The sequence below is a fragment of the Pogoniulus pusillus genome, chromosome 17 (genome assembly GCF_015220805.1).
Source record: "Pogoniulus pusillus isolate bPogPus1 chromosome 17, bPogPus1.pri, whole genome shotgun sequence".
Taxonomy (NCBI): Eukaryota; Metazoa; Chordata; class Aves; order Piciformes; family Lybiidae; genus Pogoniulus; species Pogoniulus pusillus.
This window is the reverse complement of record NC_087280.1, coordinates 7973075-7990652: the sequence shown is the minus strand read 5'-3', so window position 1 is coordinate 7990652 and position 17578 is coordinate 7973075. Positions and strand designations below refer to the sequence as shown.

At 38.9% G+C, this 17578-nt stretch overlaps 1 protein-coding gene across 5 annotated transcripts in view; it reads right to left on the bottom strand.

Annotated features, from left to right (window-relative positions):
- Positions 1-17578, bottom strand: part of THSD4 (thrombospondin type 1 domain containing 4) — a 243986-nt gene that overhangs the window by 126923 nt on the left and 99485 nt on the right. For all 5 annotated transcript variants that reach the window (XR_010305346.1, XM_064157494.1, XM_064157493.1 and 2 more), the window contains one exon: positions 9402-9538. Coding sequence is in view for 4 of the 5 variants with exons in the window: in XM_064157494.1 (XP_064013564.1) it covers positions 9402-9538 (137 nt within the window). In the remaining variant the exon portion in view is untranslated. The remainder of the gene's footprint in view (positions 1-9401; positions 9539-17578) is intronic.

Sequence of the window (17578 nt, the reverse complement as noted above, 5' to 3'; positions counted from 1 at the left end):
GGCAAAGAACAGTTATTAAAATTACAGGCACAGCTCTAGTATGGAAAGTGAAAGGCAATGTCTGCAAAAACATATTGTGTTTTATAGAAGAAACCAGATTTTTGTTTCAAAGTCATCTTTCCCTGCTATGAGATATATACATACTTATGTTTCTAATTTCCACTACACAGTGTTTGTTAAAGCGACACACAAGCCAAACTACACTAAAACACAGCCAGTGAACTATCAGGATTGCTTGACTTTGGGCACAACAACTTTAAGCTTAGCCAAGTTTTCACTTCATGAAATGCACTTAGATGGCAGGTTAAGCTGCCTCAAACTACAAAGCTAACATGTGGCAGACATTACCAATGCGTTTAAATACACCATCATTTAAAAAGAAAATCTATAAAGTTTACTGCATGTGCTCTACTAGGTTTTTACAAGAGGCCTTGTATAGCTCAGGTGTCATTGTTTGTTACAAAGAGAGAACAGGATGTTATTCACAAGTATTTTGTTAACTTCTCTGTTGAACAAGGTATAAACACTCTTGTTCAATACACCATGTTGTCAAACATTCCAGGAAATTGGATTAATTCACCATTGACAACAACACAGTATATTCCTGTGACTGCTGAGAAGTTGTGGCCATAAAAAGAATTAAATATGTCAATCTTATGGAATAGCATTACATTTGTTTGGTTTTGTTCAAATTTTGCTGCTATTTATGCCAAAGTGAAAAGCTTGTTGTTAAAATAAAATGTTTGGGGCCCCAAAACAGGACAAAAATTTGCAAGTCAACAGAATTTTTAGTAAGTGTTTGAACATAACTCATTGGGTTTGTGAAGTCTGAGCCATTAAGCATATAATCTAGTCAGTTATTTATCTCTCAGCAATTATGGAAGCTGGAAATCTATTTTACTTAAAATGAAAACCGAAATTATCATATGCTCAAATGTCTGTAGTCTGCAAGACTTCAAGAAAGGTCAAACACCTTGGCTCTTGTGGAAGAAAAAAAACCCAAAAAACAACAAAACAGAAACCCCCCCAACAGCATCAATATTTAGATGTCAGATTCACTGCAAAGCCACAAGAAAGCCTAGCCAATTTCAGGTTCTGTTAAAAATCCAATTCCAACCAAGTTTGGATAAGCTTGTTTTGATCTAGCCATACACTGTTTTACAATGCATCTAATCTTGTTAATTTTCACATACTGAGGTGGTACAACGTTTTTAAGTTTTTCAGAAAAGCTCAAAACCCTTATGGGAAAAGTTAACCAACATGAAATTTAAACTGCAGGGAACTGGGCATATACTCCTGCGAAACTAAATTGTACCCTGTAAGCATCTTGTAAACATGGGCTTTTGCATCAAAATTGAACTGCTGGTTTCAGCAAAGAGTTCTGACTCACACTCTTGATCTTACTGAGAATATTCTCCCACACCTTTGCTTTGCTCAACTTCCTGCATATCACTATGGTCAAAACATACAGGAAGTGCACAAAAATTGGTTTATTACAATGAACTGCACCACTTTGCTACTAATTCAGTCACTATGAGCATTTCCATACCATTGCCTCACAAACTGTATTTCATCTAAAAAACAAGGATTTGTAACACTATTGCCATTTTTATAAAATGGAGAATCTATACACCAAAAGCATATTTGGGACAAACATACATCATGTGAAGAAAGCAAGAACTCTTCAGTAATTGCCTAAGTATCTCCTCTTTATCATCTCTTGGCTTTTTACAAATGTCACAATTTTCATTTAATTTTGGTTTTCTGTAATTGTGTAACACTATAGCAGTTAGAAATAATATAATTGGGAATTCTAGGGTTTTAAAGTCATCATAGTTACACAAGGAAGCTGCTTCCTCCTTGTCATTTAAGAAAATCGTCTAGGTGTAAGAGAAAAAATACATTTCATGCAACTATAAGTATCAGTTAACCTTAACTACACTACTGATACGCTATGGAACACAACGTGAAAAACAAAATTTTACAATTTTTCCTAATTCTGATTGGGACATTTAAAAATTAATGCCTGCTTCAGGTTATTTCAGTGCATTTCATTCTCTAACTATATTGCATTAACTTAAACAGTTTGTCCCCCCACAAGTGGCTTAAAACTAGGGGGAAAACACACAAACCAAAACAGAGCACTAGCAAAAATGCTGTATCATATGGGCTTAATAAATATATGAAGTGCCATTGTAAGTAACATCTGACTCTGATAACATCTGTGTTACTGGACTATGTATAATGAGACTGAACAGCTCAGAACTATAGATTCAGAGAGCAGCTTCAGAGAAATGTGAAGAGCTCCATCCTTTGGCTTATGAGGTCTTTCTCTGGGTAAGAGGCCAGACAAGGGGAGAAGAAATTAACAGATGTCATGCTTACTCATTTTGGTTGAACTTAACTGACTTGAATGCTGTGCTATTCACAAGTTCCTATCATCATATTTTACATCAGTTCTAGAAGGTCAAAGGTAGTGAAGGTATGCTTTCAGTACCTTTTACATGCAATGACTGTACCTGCTGTGTATCAGCTGTCAAAAGCAACTTGAATCAGGACATGGTCAAAGATTACAAAAAAATGCAGTGCTGCTTTATAAATGGAGGAAGGCAGAAAGACTGTCTTTTAGACAGTGACGTCAAGAAACCTTGTAGAGGTGAGCCTGAGGTTCACTTACTGTCTGTGAAACATTTAACAGCAAACCATGCAAACAAAGAGAAGTGGCAAAAGGAGTTATTTCTTAGCTTCCAGGAAGGTGTTTCTTCTGTAACACCTTAGTAATGCCAGGCAGGTATCTCCCAGCCAATGCTTAGCAATAGTAAGCCATTATGAGGAAGAACAATGTAGAGTCCCACTTACAACAGCCAAGAAATTACAGTGGTATGAAAAGGCAGAGAGGAGAGCACATTCTATTGTAACTGTGTGTTGGATTTTTTTTCACTTAAACAGTATCTTTTCAGATAGCCATTCATCCTTCAAAGAAAAAGGCCTCAACAGAGACTCCATACACATTATGACCAAAAGTAAATAAAGATCTGACAAAAAATTGATTGTTGCCTCTTTGAGTGAATCCTACCTACTCCTTGAAAATGTTTTGCACACAGAGCATGCTGTCCTCAGCTACTATTACCAAAAACAAAACAGAAAAATAACAAAAATACAAGCCTTGAATATTAACAAACTGGATATTGAATTTGTATTTGTGTTTGAAATGCATTTCAGTATCTGAATGACTTAAAGATCCATAATCCAGTTCCCTACTTCCATGAAGCAAAACCTGTGTGCAATGGTGTTCCTGGGCAAATCTTTGGTGACAATACTCTGCAGCACACAACTTACTAGCATGGCAGCTCCAGTGGTAAAAAGAACGTAAGTCACTATTTCCAGGCTCCCTTTTAAGAGAAGGTCAAATAACTAGAAACAGTTTGTTACACTGATCATCCTCAAATATAAACAATGTTTGATGCCAATCTTCACTCACCTTTGTATTTTTTAGGCTGATTCCAAAGTACTCATGGGCACAGCATGCCACTAAGGCACAGAACAGTGTTTCATTTGGTACAGCTTCCTAGGCTGCTTTCAAAGTCTTCGCATCTGAAGACAAAGAGCTTTACAAAGTTCCTGTGCAGTGAAGAATACACCACCCTGAACAAGCAGGATGAACAAACTACATTTTCTATAATTCAGCTGAAGGACACACATACATATATATAGCCATGTGCCCTTGGTTCTGCTATATTAATTCAGGTATTAGGTTCTTCCTGATGAGCATTGTCATGACTAAGAAGCAAGCAGAAAAGCCTCACAGAAGACAGCAGTGTACACACTACTTGATCAAATATGCTGCAAATAAAATAGGAGGGAGAAAGAAGTCTGGCTCCAACTTTAATAAGATGCACAGAGAGAAGAACCCCAAATCCATCCCAGAGTCGGTTTTGGTGTAACCATTCAACACTACACAAGCTGAGATTCTTACACATAACAGATTATTCCCCCCTTACAAGAACAATTACTCTATGTTCCAGCATATACGAGTTATGAGTACAGCCTCAACCCAGAAAAAGTACACAGATCTCATGATTCTGAGCTATTGCTCTGATCCTAAGAGTTCCATAATTTCAAAGAATAATGTCTCCTATAACTCTGTTATCTGGACATTAGTGCACACCAGCAGAGTTTCAGAGGCCACTTGCCTAACCATGTTTTCTGATGGAGACTTAGCATGCTTGGCTATGCTTCCTGTGGATGACTTAGGTTATGTTCCTATAAAGTTCACAAGGATTTCAACATCCATTGCATTTTTTTCTTAAAAAGCAAGTAAAATGTTTGCTGACAGGCATTTTGCTACTCGTCATGTGTATTTTAAAACTGCCCCATTATTTTCAGTTAACTTCAGAGTTAACTAGAAGATGAAAATACAGGACAAGGAAAGACAGAATGCAATGCAATAAGCGAGACAGAAAATACTTGTTTCAGGTCTCCTTAGAAGTCAGCTGCAGTTCCCACCCAGATGAAATTTTACGTGCAATGCTTCATGATACTTTTGCAAAGTGCGCCCCCGCGTGGTAGCTACCATCTTTGCAAAACAGATCCCCTTCACAGATCAAAAATAACCTTTTTTTCTGTCTTCGAATCTAGAGCGAGTCAATGCTCATACCTACCAACGTATTGGGAAGGCCTTCTTCTAAGAGAAGTGTCCTAAATATGTGCGGAAAACACAGACAGCATACTTCCACATAGATACATTTAGTAAACTATGCCCAAACATTAACAGCATTCTTGCCTCATACTTTGCTTTATTTATTAAAACTTTCTCAATATTCTACTTGAGTTTTCCTTCTAAACTTTAAAACAAATGAGTATGATCATCCCACTGGCCCTGTAAGAAATATTACTTTAAAATAAACAAAAAACATCACAAAATAAGAAAACACCCACTCCTAGCTAAAAAACAAGTTGAAGAAGCCCCATTTGAAGCCATTCCTTAACTTAACAGCACTGTGAAAATGGAGTTAGAGGAGAGGTAGTAAATGCAACACAACAAAGGGCAGATACTCATTAATACCACACATATTAGCAGTAACCAGATGTGCTACTACACAGAAATAATAAATCTGATTCTCAAGATCACTGTTATAGTTGTTTCTTATGCATAGGTAGAATAACACCCAATTCTTCCTGTTTTGCCCAGTTTTATTTCAAAATTATGTAATTTACTTTAGAAGGTTTCATTTCGTTAGAATGCAGAGTCTAGTCTGCAGCAAGAAGGATAATAATCATTTCAGTGAGGAGTGAACTTTTTTGGCATTACTTGCATTATCATATATGCCAGTTACTGCAATGGCATATACAAATAAGCAAGTGAGGGGAAAAATATCAACAAATGAATGAGGATATTTAATCATTAAAACATACTAAGTTTTGTTAAAGGACTACATCTGAAAAAATAACTTTTCCATATCACCTCTTATGCCAGACAAGTAGTTTTTACTTTTAACTCTTGGAGGTCAGTTGAAAAAAAAAAACAGCAAACAGTGAGAAAAGACCCTCTTCTGGAAGGGAACAGTTACTGGGATGCTGTTCTGAGATACTCAGAAAAGTACTCCTGTTCTAACCTTCTTGCACAATGTTGTAATGGCCACAACAACCAGGTTTTAAGAAGGACTTTTGCACATGATACTGTATTTTAAATCTTCTCTTACACTATAGTTTATCTTTGCTGATATGACTAAGCAATTCTTTGGTTTTACAAGGCTATTCTATCTTACATTGGTTAACAACTCCAAAATGAAAGAACTACTGTTAAACAATCTGGTTTTGATGTTAATACAAAAAAATTCTTTGATAGATTTCCAATGCTGACAGGTTCGTCTGTTTTTTATATACTGAGAACACCTAACAAATGTTACTTGTGGTTGCCTTACATCATGTCTTAAATGGTTAAGAAATGAGAAATAACTTACTTCATACAGATGAATGTAAACTTGTGTTTATCCAATTTCTTATTCTGCTGCTAAGTTATTTTTATTATGGTAAGGTCTTCCATCTTTTGTTTCTAAGAATAAGGTAAACTGAAAACTCTAGCTGGAAACAACGGCCCTGAGAACAAAGCTGATGATATTTTTTAACAGAAGGATATTATTATTATGGTAATGCAGCAAAATGTCCAACAGAGGGTGATATAGACCATACATTTGTTAGATGCTTAAATTATCTGGAAAAACACGGACTTGATGGGTGGACCACTCCCTGGATAAGGAACTGGCATGCAGAGAGTGGTGATCAGGGGCACAATGACCACGTAGATACCAGTGACAAGGGGTATCCCTCAGGCGTCAGTGCTGGGACCAGCGCTGTTTAACATCCTTGTCAGTGATACAGAGAGAGGAATCAAGTGCACCCTCAGCAAGTTTGCAGATGACACCAAGCTGTGTGGCACAGTCGACTTGCTAGAGGGCAGGGATGCCATCCAGAGGGACCTGGACAGGCTGGAGAGGTGGGCCCAGGCCAACCTCATGACATTCAACAAGGTCAAGTGCAGAGTCCTGCACCTGAGTCAGCACAATCCCAAGCACAAATCCAGGCTGGGTGGCAAATGGCTGGAGAGCAGCCCTGAGGATAAGGACTTGAGGTCTTGACCGCAAGAGAGGAGATTTAGACTAGATGTTAGGAAGAAGTTCTTTACAGTGAGGGTGGTGCAATACTGGAACAGGTTGCCCAGGAAGATTGTGGATGCTCCTTCCCTGAAGGTGTTCAAGACTAAGTTGGAACAACGCCTAGAGGAACATGTTCTAGCAGGAGGTGTCCCTGCCTCTGGCAGGGGGGGTTGGAACTACATGATCTTTGAGGTCCCTTCCAACCTAAACCATTCTTTGATTCTATCTGACTTAAAAAAAAAAAACAACTAAAAATGTGCACTTAAGAGAAGAGCAATCTACTAAAAGATCTGACTAAGCTTCTTTACTTCAGATACATTTTCAGTTAATCATAAATGCTGGTGAATCTTCAGAAAAATACTCTCTTAAGCACATGACAGTACAACACTTCAACAATTTAATTCTCTACTTATAACATTCTTCAGTTACATCCACATTCACTCCATGGGATCTATCACTGTTAAATATATTTTTTTTAGTAGTTTTGCTGCCTACACAAATGGGATACAGAGGAACACATCCAGACAGGCCTTGAAAGTCTCCTTCTATGGAGACTTTCATGGCCTGTCTGGATGTGCTACTCTGTGATCTGTGCTGGATTGTGTGGTCCTGCTCTGGCAAGTGGGTTGGACTCAATGATCTCCTTGGGTCCTTTCCAAGCCCTAACATCCTGTGATCCTATGTGATCCTGTGATCCAAAGCCTTGAAGAAGAGAGTCCAACCTTATATTCACTTGTGTATCAGATTTGTTAATCTTTAAATCACAGGGAATAGAAGATCTTATATATGGAACAGATAAAAAAAGGAAACAAGGTAAGTAATTCAATACAGACAAAACTGTGCTGAAACATTGAATACTTTTAAGAGGAATGAAGCATGTCCCATCTGACATAATGTTATCGATTTCCCTCAAATGCAAATATGCTATTGACTATTTAGAACTTTCACCAAAGATGTAGCACTGACTTTCTAAACTTGAACCAGAGAAATCTTTAAAATAAGAGTAACTGAACCAATAATGACAGCACTTCAAAAACCCCTGCAGCTGTAAGAGTGTGTTTTGCTTCAGTTTAAGACATCTATCTTTGAATAACTCCTCAAACACTAAGTCATAACTTTGATACAAAGTAGAGTGTGGTTTACACACAAAGAAGTCTCAGCATATTACATGGTGAAAGAAGTCTTTTCTGACAGCTGACATCCACCTTACAACTCTACTGAGGTTGCAAGGAAAGAGTAAGGAACAAATTGCTATAAAGCTTAAGAACAGAAAGCTGGAAAATGTCTGAATTAAGTTCCTCTTCAGAAGAAAAAATAAAAACTTTTTCATCTACTAGTGAGATGTCTCACAAAGCCTCCCAAGTACAGCCTTCTGCACAACTATAGTTAATACTACTGGCATACGAAGCCTCTATCAACCTGCTCAACTTCTCCCAGTTCATACTTTTGTTCTACTTTGCTGCAAAAGTGCATAGAGTTAAAAATGACTTTACCTGCTTTATCTTGGCTTTCCACTGTAACATATTGGTTATAAAGTGCTGAGCAACAGTACAGGTTCTATCAAGCATTAAGCAGTTCTTAGTTGAGAGACAAAATGCACAAGCTGCATTACAGGGAATTCAACTGAATATGAGGAAGAAGATTCTGACGTGACATTGCTCTAATGAAACAGGTTCTAAATGCAACCTGGAAAAGACCATGAAAGTCATCTGATACAGCAGGTTACACAATCACAGTAAGGATGCACATCCTATGGTTTACATGTAGCTTTGATAAGTGACATTCTAGATGTGCATAGAGTGATTTTTTAGAATTCCGGACACTTTCTTACTAGGTCACTGCACATGCAGGGGAAAAGGTTATATTAATGATTTCCTCTGGCAAACAAGGACTAAATCTGAACTTGGCATTTCACTATTTGCGTTCATGAGTCACAAGTGACCCACTTCTGCTACTTTTGGCAACATCTGTGGGAAACGTCAGCCAAGTGTCAAATGCCCCTTGCTATGAATTTATTTCACTAACATTACTTGAAAGAGTGCAAACAATTTTTTTTCCCCTAAATACCTCAGTGTTTTATTTAAGATTTCTACATCTTGCACAAAGTGGTGTTCAGTCGATACAAAGGAAATCTACATAGCAGACTGCAAAAGGCCAACATAATTACTCTTTCTGAACCCTTGAAAAACAGTCATTCACTCAAGAATTGTATAAGAGAACATCATTGCTGATTAAATGGACAACTAGTCAGACCTGATTCTTAAAAATAGTAAACATGGACCAATCTGAAAAGTTACACTAAACCCAGCTAAAGTATAATCAAAATAGACACATAACTGAAGACACCCTGAAAAAGTATCACCACTCTAAAGTTACTTGAAAAAAATATGACACATGTCTCTCTTATTTGAAAGAAAATACATGTTCTGATTCTTTCATAGAATCTCTTCTGTAGAAAGCTAAATATGTGGAAAAGGTTCACTGGTAGTCACCTTAATTGTGGCCAAAACAACCTCTGAATCTAGCCTTTCAGCATTCCATAGTTCATTCTCATTAGACAGAAACATTATTCAAGAAATAAATCCCACAATAATGTAGTTAACTTTTTTTTTTTAATAAAAGTAATTTGAAAAAAGAAAATAATTCAAGATGCCATTTCAGAGCTGCAGTCATACTAACCTCTTACAGAAACTAACTATGGCATAGACAGTCTACAAGCAGATTTGCTGGAGATAGCAGCCTTACCTTGCACTGCCCTGCCACACAGATTGAAGTGCCGTTTTGGTCACAGGGTGTTCCATCTATCACCTTTTCAGCTTGTCTCACATAAAATCTGTAGCCTATTGCACGGCAATTCAGCTCACACTTCTGACCTCCCTTAACTGTGGAAAGACACAGAAGCCAACATTATAAAGACCACAGCAGTGTTTTAAAAACATTGAAACAACATTAAACTAGCACCGAGGTTTGTTAGGCAGAAGAAAATAGGCAAACTAAATGCAATATGAATAACTACATAAAATGTACAGCAATTAAGAAACCAACTCCAAAGCAAGCATTCCAACACATCTGAGGAAAATGTAACAGTATCTCAGTTTTTAATGGCAGATATCTTCCTAAATGGCCAACAGCAATCTTAGTTTTCTTCCAGTCTTCCTAAAGCATAACATGATATTTCATAACGTTGATATTTTGTAATTTGATATTTCATAACCCATACGTGTCAAAAAAATTACACTATAATCAGAAAGATGTGCACCAAATTAAGTTCTCATATAGTCATTGGTCAGTTCACATCAGAGAAGCACACTAAGAAATGAGCTAGATGTAAAGCATTTTTTACCTCTTTTTTTTTTTTTCTTTCCCCTCTTCATTTTTACAAGATGCACTTTAGTGACTACTACTTAGTCCAAAAGAAAACTAAGAAATTAAGAGAATAACCCCTTATGGACTTTTAAAAATATATAAAATGCCTCATAATTCAAATCACTGTGCATGCAAGAACCAGAAGGAAACTGGTCCATTAAATTCTAGGCGGGAGAAAGGCAGAAGACAAGAAACAGTTATCTTCTCTTATGAAAATCTGTTACTTAAACAGACACAGCCCAACACTGCACATATCTTACACTATCGTCTGTAACACATTTGTGTAGTCTTTCATATCATCTATCAGGTTGAAGCTGCAAACAGCTCATTACCCCTATTTCCCAACCGAAATAACAGTGCCTTCTGTTTCTTTTCAACTAAGAGCAACACTGTTACATAGTCATAGTGGCAGTGAGGTACAAACAGAATCTCTTTTCCTCTGATACTTTCCTTGCTGCCAAAATCTGAAATTCTCCTGACTCCACCAAGCTTCAGTTCGTACCTTGGCATGTAACTGAAACCCAGTACTTAATCTGTCAAGAGGAGATGCCATATACCTTCTCTGCTCAAATACAAAGGCATTGCTAGGATTTTCCTCTTAAGTATCTTTTTGAATCTTCATTTTAGACAATGAATAGCCAAAATACATGCAATTATTTTACGTTTACAGTTAACATCTGTTTTCTGTAAAAATAATAAACTCTGAGTTCAGTTTTAAGTTACCTCTTGTGCAGACAAAGGATTACTGCAGACCAGTTCTGAAATTTGGATCCCAAATTTCCTCTCTCTATGTAATTGCCACTCACCCACATCACATATGACATCTGGTAATCTTTTAATAAAATCCTCAAAAATCTCTACTAATTTTAAGTGTCTATATAGCTTCCTTTTTGAAGTACTATACACATGCCATGCACAATTAGGTAATTTTTCCATTGGTTATGTTTTAAAGAGATTCACTACCTTATTATTCCAAGAACTTCTCTGAATTGTTTGGGTTTTTTCCCAAATTGTTTCCTGCAGTTCAATCTTCAAGTGTAACAGTAATTTTTAATGATAAACTGAGTGTTATTCTTAGCAGCTTACTCAGTTCACACACAAAAGTTTTCCAAATTCTCAAATAAACATAATCCAGCTTTAGTGATTCATCACAACTGAAATCAACTTGTCCTTTTCCACGGCTGACAGTGTGTAACTCTTACAGCCTGCAACACCACCTATCCAGCAGCACCTCTGCAGTGTACATTTACTTATCTTCCCATTCCCTAAAATCAACTCACACTGGCCATTTAGGGTTTCTAAAATGTCTTTATCTTCTGTGTTGACTCTATAGTCCAATGTATCCTGAAGTCTTACATTCCTATACTCTTCCTCTTCCTAATATCTCTCATCTTGAAATTATCAGCCTGTCTTCTAGGGCTCAAGAAAAGCTACTCAGAAGGATGAAGAAATTAACTGCTGAGGCATGGTCTATTTCCCCTCGACCTATGCCTTCCTTGATTTATTATTTGAAAGTTAAACCTATTGCATTGCTAATACAGCATATTAACAATCAGAAGCAGACTGAGCTTACTCGCTCTGTAAAACATGACTGATTTCATAACTTTTGTCTTTCATTTCTTCGTATTGGAAACTGTTCCTATTCGCACAAAATAACTATTAAAACAACCACTGGCTTTGGCCAGTGCTTTAACAGCTTTAATATTAAATGTACACCAGAATAAAAGTTTGTATGAGCATCTCACACGGTAATCCTTTGGACTTCAATATTCAGATTCTTTAGATGAGCAACTGTAAGGCACAGCCATGGTTAGTGATATGCAAATTACTACTACATAAAGACAAAGCTCCCAGCTGTCAAACATCTGAAAAAGTTTTCTTCAAAGAGCGAAATCTGCTAACTGAACTGCCACTATTAGATGAGAGGCATTTCCCATTAGAATATTATACAAGCATTGTGTATTTACTATGCATAAATTATAGCAGAATAATCACATTGTATAACAAGATACCACACTGGTACAAAGTATTCCAATGCTTATTAGCCTCACATGTATCCTGACACTCTCCCTTACTCAATATTTTCCCACAACTCTTGAGTTTTGATAGTTGAAGCTGTAGGTCAGGCTACACTACTGACTTGGCAACTGGATATAAAATGTCAATTAAACAACAAGCTGTGAAGTGACTGATTCCACATAGGCAACATAATTTAATACTATGACATCTGATACTAGACTTTACAAAAGGGTCTATCTAACCTCAGGGAATATAGAAAAGCTTCTAGGTGAAGACCTTTCAATCCAGCTGGCAGCAAGACACATTTCCACTCAAAAATGGGCTCTTTTTAAGTGTGAGACAGTTACTAGGATGCTTGACTACAGAGGTACTGTTTTACATGTCTTCCTAATGTATTTGGCTTTCATTTTCATGCCTACCTTGGCACACCCAAGTCTTTGTGGAAACGCTCACTTTACGCTATCTTATTAAATAGTGAAGTTGGGTGAAATTGTATGCTACTGCACAGGTTCTATCAGACATATTCATTACTGATTTAACTCAAGAAGGAGCCATTAGTAAATAATCCTGGTAACTTGCAATGTTTTTCATTTTACAGACTGAAAGAGTACCTAAATCAAAAAAATCAGTATGTTTCTTATGTCCTCACCAAACTAATATTAAGTACCTCAGGGATATCCTGAGATTTTCTAAACTGTGGAACAGTAATTCCTCCTCAAGTCCTATGTTGAAAGTTATCTGCCACCTTCCCTTATAAGAAACGAGACCTAGGCAGGTAAGAATGGGGACCACAGCACAATTCTGCCACCTCCCACTTCATCACTAAAGGTGCCAAGTCCTCATGTTAATTACCACCCACATCAGTTCTGCAGTACAAGGCATGCAGGGAAAACTTTTGATCACAAATGGATCCTTTCACATACTCTTACAATACACAAAAGCCTTGCAGATCAGCACTACTTTAGAAATCACTACCCTTCCTGAGAGATGAAAACCTGAAGTCTGTCACTACCAGAGCCAGATTTAAAGACTCAACCTGCTTTCCAGGCAATTTGTCCTATTTATTGATGAATTAAAATTCACACAGAGAGTATGACACGCACTGCACGTGTAGGGACAAATATGCATACGTATAAACTGGAAAACAAGGAAAGATGCTTTTCATGAATTTATCAAGTGCATGCTCTAAACCACAGCCAAAACGAATGCAAGACTGAAGAAGTAGGGGCAACCCATACAATAACTTATAGTTGCTTTTGTTCTCCTAAGAGTCATTTAATTGATCAAATGCAAATCACTATTAAATACCACTGGACACTGGAATGGGCTGCTCGGGGAGGTGGTGGAGTTGCCGTCCCTGGGGCTGTTCAAGGCAGGATTGGACGTGGCACTTGGTGCCATGGTCTAGCCTTGAGCTCTGTGGTAAAGGGTTGGACTTGATGATCTGTGAGGTCTCTTCCAACCCTGATGATACTGCGATACTGTGATACCAACACATTTCCTTTCCCCTGAACTACTTGTTTAGATGCCTATTTCAATGCAGCACAGGAAAAGTGCAATCATGCAACCTATCCGTACCTTTTTGGAAGGAAAAGCAGCGGGATTTAGATGTTACCACACCACAAACAGTGGTTAGTCAGAACCAGGTTCTCATTTCAAGCTAAGGCCTCTTTACCTGAGAGGCAGAACGGAGCAGCAGAATTTCTGCTGGGAAGCACAGACAAGCACGGGGAAAAAAAGTGTCCTCAAGGCACAATCCCAAACTGCTTTCGCTCCTGCTGTCAGGAAAACACCGGTTTGTAGGAGGCCGTGGTGCGCTCTCTCAGGGCAGGCCGGGCCCGCTCCGGCAGCGCAGCTACACCGCAGGAGAGAACACTGAGCACGCTATGGAAGCACAAGCCAGGGCACTGCAATTCCTGAGGGGGAAAGCTCGGGGATGAGACACTAAAATGGGACAACAAACAAATCCTTCCCGCAGCCGAGCTCCCTCGCCAGCGCCACCCCTCCCGCGCCGCCCTGAGGCAGCCCAGCGCCGTCACCCGCTCCCGCCTTCTAGAAAGCTCCGACCGCGAGCGGCAGCCCCTGCGGCGGGCGGGCAGGCGGCCCCGGCGGCGGGCGGGCGGCCCCGGCGGCGGGCAGCTGTGCTCTCTGGCTCCACCTGCACGGGAAGCGAATGAGTTTCCCTCTCCAAGATCTCCGCAAAATTTCACTCTCATCCCACATCAGTTTTGGTCCTCGCTGATTTCATAACATGAAAAGTTGAAGAGATCAGCGTCCTCAGAAAACAGCCACCCTGCATGCAGGAGATTTTGAATAGATCTGTTCGCACTTCAGGCACAAAGAGTATTTACAAATGTTAAAAGTTTACTGAAAGGGAGTCCTTCAGCCAGATTAAGTGCTAAGTGCACTGTTTCTTATACCATGCTCAGAGGCACACAGCGTGGCTTGCAGCAAAGCTCCCCCAAATTAATCTCAGCTGCCCTTGGTGCTGGACAAGGCTGACACTACCCTTAAGAATAGGAGGGGAAAGGTCAAGCAGCACCCCAAAAGGGATCCTTTACCTGATGTGCAAGTTTCTTCAGCCTGAAAGTTTCTCACTCCATCCTTTGACGGCACTGTTTACAACTGCACACATTTCATCCTCCACAGGACCAATACCTCCCACCCCTGCAAAGCCCCTGTCTCACTCCTGCCACTCGGGCCTTCCTCTTCTGATCTCCTCTCTCCCCTCTGCAGAGCGCCTAAAAGGCACTCCTCTCTCTGAAATCAGCAGCTCTACACCAGAGCATGTGTAGGGAGTGTCTTTGGACCTCACGTCAGCTACACTCTTCCTTCAGCTTGTTCTTTCAATGCACTCTACCATCTGCACTAACAACATGCAGCAAGAAGGCAAACAGGCACAGGCCAAGCCACCGGTAGAGATACTCAGCAGTGAGCTTGATGACATAGACAGAGAGCTCAATAGGCAGCTTACTGATGCGAGGAAATTCACTGTAATGATGTTCTTAGGAAAAACAAGTAACAAGAAAGAGCATTCAATTGTAAACCATTTGCTAAATAATGTATTCAGCTGTTCAAAGGGAGATTAGAAATAACCTTGGAACAACAACAACAAAAGCCACCACAAAGCCCAAACCACCAAAACAAACCACAACACAACAAAACATAAAAACCACCAAAACACACACAAAACCCCCAAACTGGAAATAATGTGCACATGAAATAAAAATGCAACTGATCAGTAAACTGATGAGACTACACAGCCACACACTGACAACCTTTACAGAACGCAGTAAGTTCCTCCTTTCTGTTTCAACTGCTGAGCATGCAAACAACTTGGTATATAGACTGCATGCACATTAAATCTGCTACCACAAAGGCAGCTGAAGGTGCAATCAGAGTAAGTGATACAACAAATTTCACATTTCCCATGCAATGAGCTAGGAATTGGAATGAACCAACTGTCCTTTATAGTTCCTCAGTCCAAGTCTTATCTGAGAACCAGATTCCCTGTTGTTATCTGTATAGCAGTTCTAATTCTCTACAGAACATTACAGAATGCTTTTACCATTTGTCAGTTTTGCTAAGTTTGCCTAATCACCTAAAAATAGTCAATAACAAGCTCTGCAACTTGAGAAACATGCCTTGGGGGTGCCCACAGAGAAGCGGCATGCACACTCTTGGCAGGCAAGCATCACATTCATGCTAATACTACAGTAAGGGATTAAGCAATTTTCAATTAAGCTTCATTCTGTGCGCACACTGCCTTGTAAAGTCAGCTTCAGTGCTTCTCCATAAGGAGCTGAGATACACTCATCCGTGATGTGTCAGAACCAATTGTTCAGAAACAAGCTGTCTCTGCATAACTCGGTTATTATCAGGGCCTAGCTTGCTGTGGGCTGTAATTCAGCATTTGCTCACAAGAAAAGCTTGGAGTGGAATAGAGCACAGCAGAATCTGGAAAGCCTTTTAAGAGATGTGCTCACGTCTGTCTATTGACTTTAAAGCTTATCAATACTGTGGGATTTTGATGACAGACTTGCAAGTTACTGACATTCTTGGTTATCCCACAGAAGCCCAGAGGGCAGAGAAGAAAGATGTTATGGTAAAGGAGACTGGCACTTCTCAGGCTTCTGTATCCACTATAATTGTTAGTAAAGCTACAGTAAGCTCACAGGCTGATGTCACCTAAATAAAGCAGTGGTCTCTTCCTGTCATGAGATACAATTTAGTAAGGCCAAATCTATCATTTTATTAAGCTAAAGTTTATGTTTGGATGTTTTATTTTCACAGAGGAAGCACTTCAAAACACATGTACTTAAAGGAAAACAAAGACTGGTCCACATACCCTACAAAGCTTACAAGAAAGCAGAAACACCTTATTTGAGGTTTCACTTTTGAGTTTTCCTGAAGTATTGCAATGAAGGGCTACAAGCTCTTCAGAATGGCTGCGCACTCTAAAGTGTGTCCAGAGAAGAGCAACAAGGCTGCTGACGTCATATGAAGAGTGGCTGAGGGAATTGGGATTGTTTAGTCTGGAAAAGAGAAGTCTAAGTCTTGTTGCTCTCTACTAGTACCTGAAAGGAGGTTGTAGTGAGGCTGGTTTTGGCCTCTTCTCCCAAGTAAATAGCGATAGGACTAGAAGAAATTATTTTAAATTATGCCAGGAGAGGTTTAGATTTGACATTAGGAAAAAAGAACTCTGCTTGAGAGAGTGATGAGGCATTGGAACAGGCTGCCCAGGCAGGTTGTAGGGCCGCCATCCCTGGCAACATTCAAGAAGCATGTGGAGCTTCAGAATATAGCGTAGTGGTCATGGTAGCTGAGTTATGGTTGGATTTGATGATCTGAAAGGTCCTTCCTAGCCTTAGTGATTCTATAATAGACTATGATGGCTTAGTTATCAGTGCTGAATATTAGTTCAAGCTTTGAAATTCAGCAGTGGAGGCTATCAGGTCCACAACAAAAAAACCTGACCCCGGCTCAGATTTATTTTGCACTGATAGACAGTTACAAGTTTTTGAAGTAGTTATAAAGAAAACTGTTTTTTATAGCAGTCACCTGTTGCCATGTTTATAAATAACAATATCCAAACACTTCCAAGAAATAATCATCACCTAACTACATTTGGCCTTCCCTACAGAAATACTGTGGTGTAATCTGTTTTATTTGAGTCTCCTTTTGTCCTTATTAGGCTTAGGAGCATCTCTTGACAAGAACCAGAAAGAGTTGTGCTTATTTTTTTTACTTTGTCCCTTTCAGTTCTGTTAACTTCTCACAAACTTTTTTTTTTTTCTGGCTCAGACTTTTTTTTCCCCAAAATAATTTTCCATTCTTCATTCCAGTGACAGTAGAACATTTCCAGATTTTTTGTTACTTCTACTTTTCATTTTCTCATGTAATAAACATGTTTACTACTTCATCTGATCTCAACAACTTAATAGATACTTAAAATATTTTCTGTACTGCGTCTCAGTAGTAGGTTTAAAAAAAAAAGCAGCAAGCTTTTATACAAAAGTGCAGGTACATTTTATCAA